General features: G+C 35.0%; 1 protein-coding gene across 1 annotated transcript; it reads right to left on the bottom strand.

Moving 5' to 3' along the window:
• Positions 1-2,071: 2,071 nt before the first annotated feature.
• Positions 2,072-3,553, bottom strand: LOC133180441 (uncharacterized). The gene has a single exon (XM_061314969.1). It carries the CDS (start codon positions 3,551-3,553, stop codon positions 2,072-2,074), a length of 1,482 nt encoding a protein of 493 aa, XP_061170953.1.
• Between the last annotated feature and the right edge of the window lie 1,313 nt (positions 3,554-4,866).

The raw sequence follows: 4,866 nt of genomic DNA, 5'->3' as shown, positions 1-4,866 counted from the left end.
TGCTGCCAGACTATAGTGACACGTTTAAGGAAACATGAACATATTACACCAATTCTCATAACTCTTCATTGGTTACCTGTGGCATATCGTACAAAATATAAAATTCTTTTGTATACTTTCAAGGCCTTACAGAAACCAGCCCCGGCATACATTCAGGAACTGGTTTAGGTCTATCGCCCACAGAGCTCACTTCGGTCTGGGGATTCACTGAGCCTTCTAAAACCACGTACTCATAGTAGGCTGTATGGAGATAGAAGGTTCGATGTATCCTCAGCCACCCTGTGGAACTGCCTCCCGCTGGACCTTCGGAGCGAACAGTCACTTGTCGTTTTTAAACAAAAGCTAAAAACACATCTTTTTAAACTTGCTTTTGATTTATAAGACACTAACTAAGCATCCAGTTGATTTTTATTCCAATATTAAAATAAAAATCTTTTAATTTTAATTCTTATATGAACTTTAGTCTGGTGTTATTTTCATTTATTGTTCTTCGTTTTATATTGTACTTGTTTTTACATGTTAAGCGCTTTAGGTTAATTGTAAAATTAGATAAGGCGCTATATAAAAGTAGAATAATAAAATAATAATGGCCTAAGGAAGACCCCTTTTGATTTTGAGGTCAAATGATCAAGGGCCATAAATTAAAATATTTCAATAACATTTTCTAGCTGATGACTTCAGTTTTCTTTGAACTTTCTTTAATAAAACAACTCCTTATGGCCTAAGAAGAACCCTATCGATTTGGAGGTCAAAAGGTCAGATATCAAGGTCATAAATTCATATATTTTCTCTCTTTGTATCGTAACACTTTTTCCCAATTATATCTTAAAAAGCCTTGAGATTTTACAGTGAAATTTTTTATCACAATGCCCTATAGCCTTAAAATCCCGTATTGATTTTAAGGTCAAAGGTCAAGATCAGAAATTATATATACATGTATTGCATTCTAAGTATATAATTTTCTCATCATAATTTTAGTTTTTCTGTGAGCTTTTGGTCTTCAATTTCTTTAACTTTAAAAAAAGACTCTTATTGATATAAAGGCCAAAAGCTGAAAGGTCAAAGTTGACTTTTTCTTCCTCCATCTGCAAAATTTTTCCAGTTCTTCTAGTTCCCTCTTCTGTTTTTCTTAAGCAGGGGACATAAATTCTTTACTTTGTTTTAATTGTTTTTAGCTCCTCACAGGAATTAAACCCTGGACAAAGGATAAGTGCTTATGAGATGCTTGCCTGGTCTTTCAGCTTAGGTCTTCCAGGATCCATTCCTGGATATTGAAACTTACCCTTTGAACTTGAAGCACCTGCGAGATTGAACTTCACAAGTCTTAAGGAATGACTATTCCCTTTTTTGAATACCTGGACAAACTCTAATTTCTATTTCCACTCTGACCCTGTGCTGGTCTAGATAATATTATTATTATGTCATCATCTCAAAAAGAATGCGCGGATCGGGGGGGGGGGGGGGAGGAGGGTCCGGATCCCCCCTGGAATTTGCAGAGTTATTTTAAGTACATGTATATACTGTAGCAAATAAAAATGGCTTTAGACCCCCCCCCCCCCAAGAGAACGTGGATCCCACCATCACCACCACGAAATAGGTGTTTTTCATGTTTGGGAAATGCATTTTCCGGTTGTTTTTTTTTTGTTTTTTGTTTTTTTTTGTTTTTTGTTTTTTTTTTTTTTTGCTTGTCAAGAAAGTTTTAGGTTGGAATTTTTTTTGGACTGGGGTGGAAGCCCCCCCCCCCCCCCCTTTTGGAAAAAATTCCTTGATCCGCGCTTGAAAAGAGTCCATAAATCTAACATCAATTCATGGGAAATGCTGAAAATTGTGATAAATTACAGTGATGTAACTATAGGATTGAAGTAAAAAGAAAAAAATCGTTGTGTTTCCTTTAAATTAAAATAAATTTTGAAAGAATAATTGTTTGATAAGATATATTATTAATTTTTTAACTTGAATTCATAACAACCAAAAGGAACAATCCACACATAGGGCTGAATTATATTTATGATTTAAAACAAACTGTAATATCATGAAAATAATTTCAATCACGCTACATGTATCTTACATTTTACACTCTATACAGAAACACTTTGACAAGTCCACCATAGTATCCCACCCACAGTGTAGACTTGTACAGTGATAATCTGAATGGGCTGTTCACTTCATTCTCTGTCAGTAAGAATTTCAAGAACTCCCCATCAGGATTCAGCAGATGGATATTTTTGCTAGCTTTGTCAGTAACAAGGATGTTACAGTGCGAGTCACACTCTACATTAGTTAGATCTAAGTTCCCTGTCAGGTTCTGTCCACGGTAGACAGACTTCACACGACCAGAGGGAGACATAATCACTAGATCACCTGTAGTGTCACTTGTCCGGTTGACAACACAGATTTCACTGTTACTATTCTGTGTGATTCTGTACGGCACCGTAAACAGTCTAGTCTTACCATCCTCCTGGTACTCATACTCATGGATGACGTCACCTGTCACTGTGATGTGTCTCACAAGACGTCTGCTGTGTGACTCTAATTTGTAACGATCTGATACACTGTTTAACAAGGTAACCAGTAGTCCCCCATCCACTGACTGACAGATTCCTGCTGGTACCAGTGGATTTGTACTGATGACTGTAGAGACAGATCCCGATAGTGACAGTGAACGGATGGAATAGTTTGTAAAGTCAGTGAAATAAACATCACCATTATCAGTCACACACATGTCATTAGGTGTGATGTTATATTTATGTTTTTTCTCACCTTCTTTGTTTACTTGTTCAGTATAAGGTGATTCAAGTTCTCTTATGTAACACTGAGCTTCACTCAGTGCCCTCAAAAAAACTATTCGTTGATCTCCATATTTAAATGAGCTTGTTTCAGTCAAACAGATATCTTTCAAGTTCAGAGTTTTTCCAATTAATTTCTCCATAACATTATCACTGATTTCTCCTTTACTATACCTTACTGAATGTTTAAAGCCCTTTATATCAACATCCAGGCCAGCCAACAGTTGTGTCAGTTCTCTGTGGTTGTCAATCATGCTGTAATCTGACATGGCACTCTTGCTGTCCTCCATGAACTGAACTGTCTCTGCAATTGATTCCCTCTTTTTGAATAACTCAGATTTTACACTTTCCAGCTGATCATTTTTATCCTTCAAATGGTCTCTCAATCTTCGTTCATTTCGTTTCTTGATTTCTGATAAGCTGGTAATTATCTCATCATAGTGCTTCTGAAGCTTTTTAATCTCAGAGTCACAAAGTTCTTCATTTTCTGTGATCTGTTTTGACATCTTCTCTATCTTCTCTTCAATCCCAGGCAGATCCTCTTCCTTGATCTTCTTCAGGAAATTAAGTAGACCTCTCCTCTTTTGGCTGGCTGCCGTTGGTATAGTGCTCCATTCATGATCTCTATGATCTGTTTTGGCACATTTACCACAAATAAATTCATCACAGTCCTCACATATCACATCAATAGGTAAATCATGGGTTTTACACATTTCAATATGCTCTTGAGGAGAGCCCAGTGGATGTTTTGGTTTACTGGCTGCCATGTTTGTTGAATGTTGACTATCTATAACTTAGATTAGGTAGCTTGCTGTGCATTGTCATACCCGGTATTTAAACTGATATCATATGACAAGGACGTGCAATGCTGCAGTATATTTTAAAATTACATTTAACTAAATGTATTCATTTGTCACTGAATAAACGGCATGAAAAAAGTGAAGATAACAAACAGCGATCGATCCCATAAACCATTTGTGAACAGGGCATAAAAAATATATCTTCAGAAATAACAATCATGCACAATGTTATGCAAGATTTATATAAACTTCCCAATTTTGTCTTTGAAAAAACTAAAGCCTTAATTTAAATGCCCAGTAATGAAAATTTTGCATACCGCAAATGTAGCAAAAAAAAATTTGAACGGCTACATACATGTATAATTTTGTTGTTGACCCGGTCCTTCCGTTTGTCCGTCACAAATCTTCATCTTCAAGCTTCTTTTTTAATTTAAGCAGCAACAAATTTATCTTTTAAAATATGATAGAGGGTAATTTTCTACAATTGCAATAATCTTGCAGTTACATTTTTTATTCTAGGGACTTAATAGGGGTTAAAATTCAACATTTTTCTAAAAAAAAAAAAAAATAAAAAATCTGCACCCCTTTTCCAAAAACAAAAAAATTAAAAAATGATTCAAAATTTGTCAGCTGTGAAATAATTTTTTTGTTAAATAAATCAATCAAAATCATAGTACTTCTTAGATCCACACTGTATACACTCATACTTCTTAGATCCGCACTGTATACACTCTGCATATGCTTAAGAAGAACAGTTAGAAAGATTTGTAAAAATTTTGCCTTAGTCACCAGCAATCTGATTAAATTCAGATTTTTGTTGCGCTACAAATTTCTAATACACGCTGTACGTTGTACATTGACTATCAAAATTTCGGAGCATAAAAAAGATCTGGTTTTGTACAGCAACTATCAGAAATTGGGAGCTAATTAAATGTTGATGAAGCTGAATAGCTTTCATCAATATATATCAAATATGTGACAAAATGAATGACAGGAGGTCTTTTAATAACAAATACAACCAACATTCATAATCATTTGAGTACCCAAAACAGTAAATCACAGTGCATAGAGAATAAATGAATATCTAAGCTGGTAGTTCAAAACACATTGCTAAAAAGAAAGAAGAGCTTGTGAAAGCCACAGTTGTAAACACATGTTCTTTTTTCCTAAATGTGGATTAGTATTTCCCTTACAAAAAAGACTCAAATATGAATTCTCTCCCATCTCTCTTTCCCACTCTCTCTCTCTCTCTCAAACATAACAAAATAACAAAAACAAAA

Source organism: Saccostrea echinata, unplaced genomic scaffold, assembly GCF_033153115.1.
Source record: "Saccostrea echinata isolate AGI-Se365-2 ecotype Australia unplaced genomic scaffold, CSIRO_AGI_Sech_v1 ptg000006l, whole genome shotgun sequence".
Lineage (NCBI taxonomy): Eukaryota > Metazoa > Mollusca > Bivalvia > Ostreida > Ostreidae > Saccostrea > Saccostrea echinata.
Note: the sequence above shows the minus strand (reverse complement) of the source record. Positions and strands in the feature narration are given on the sequence as shown.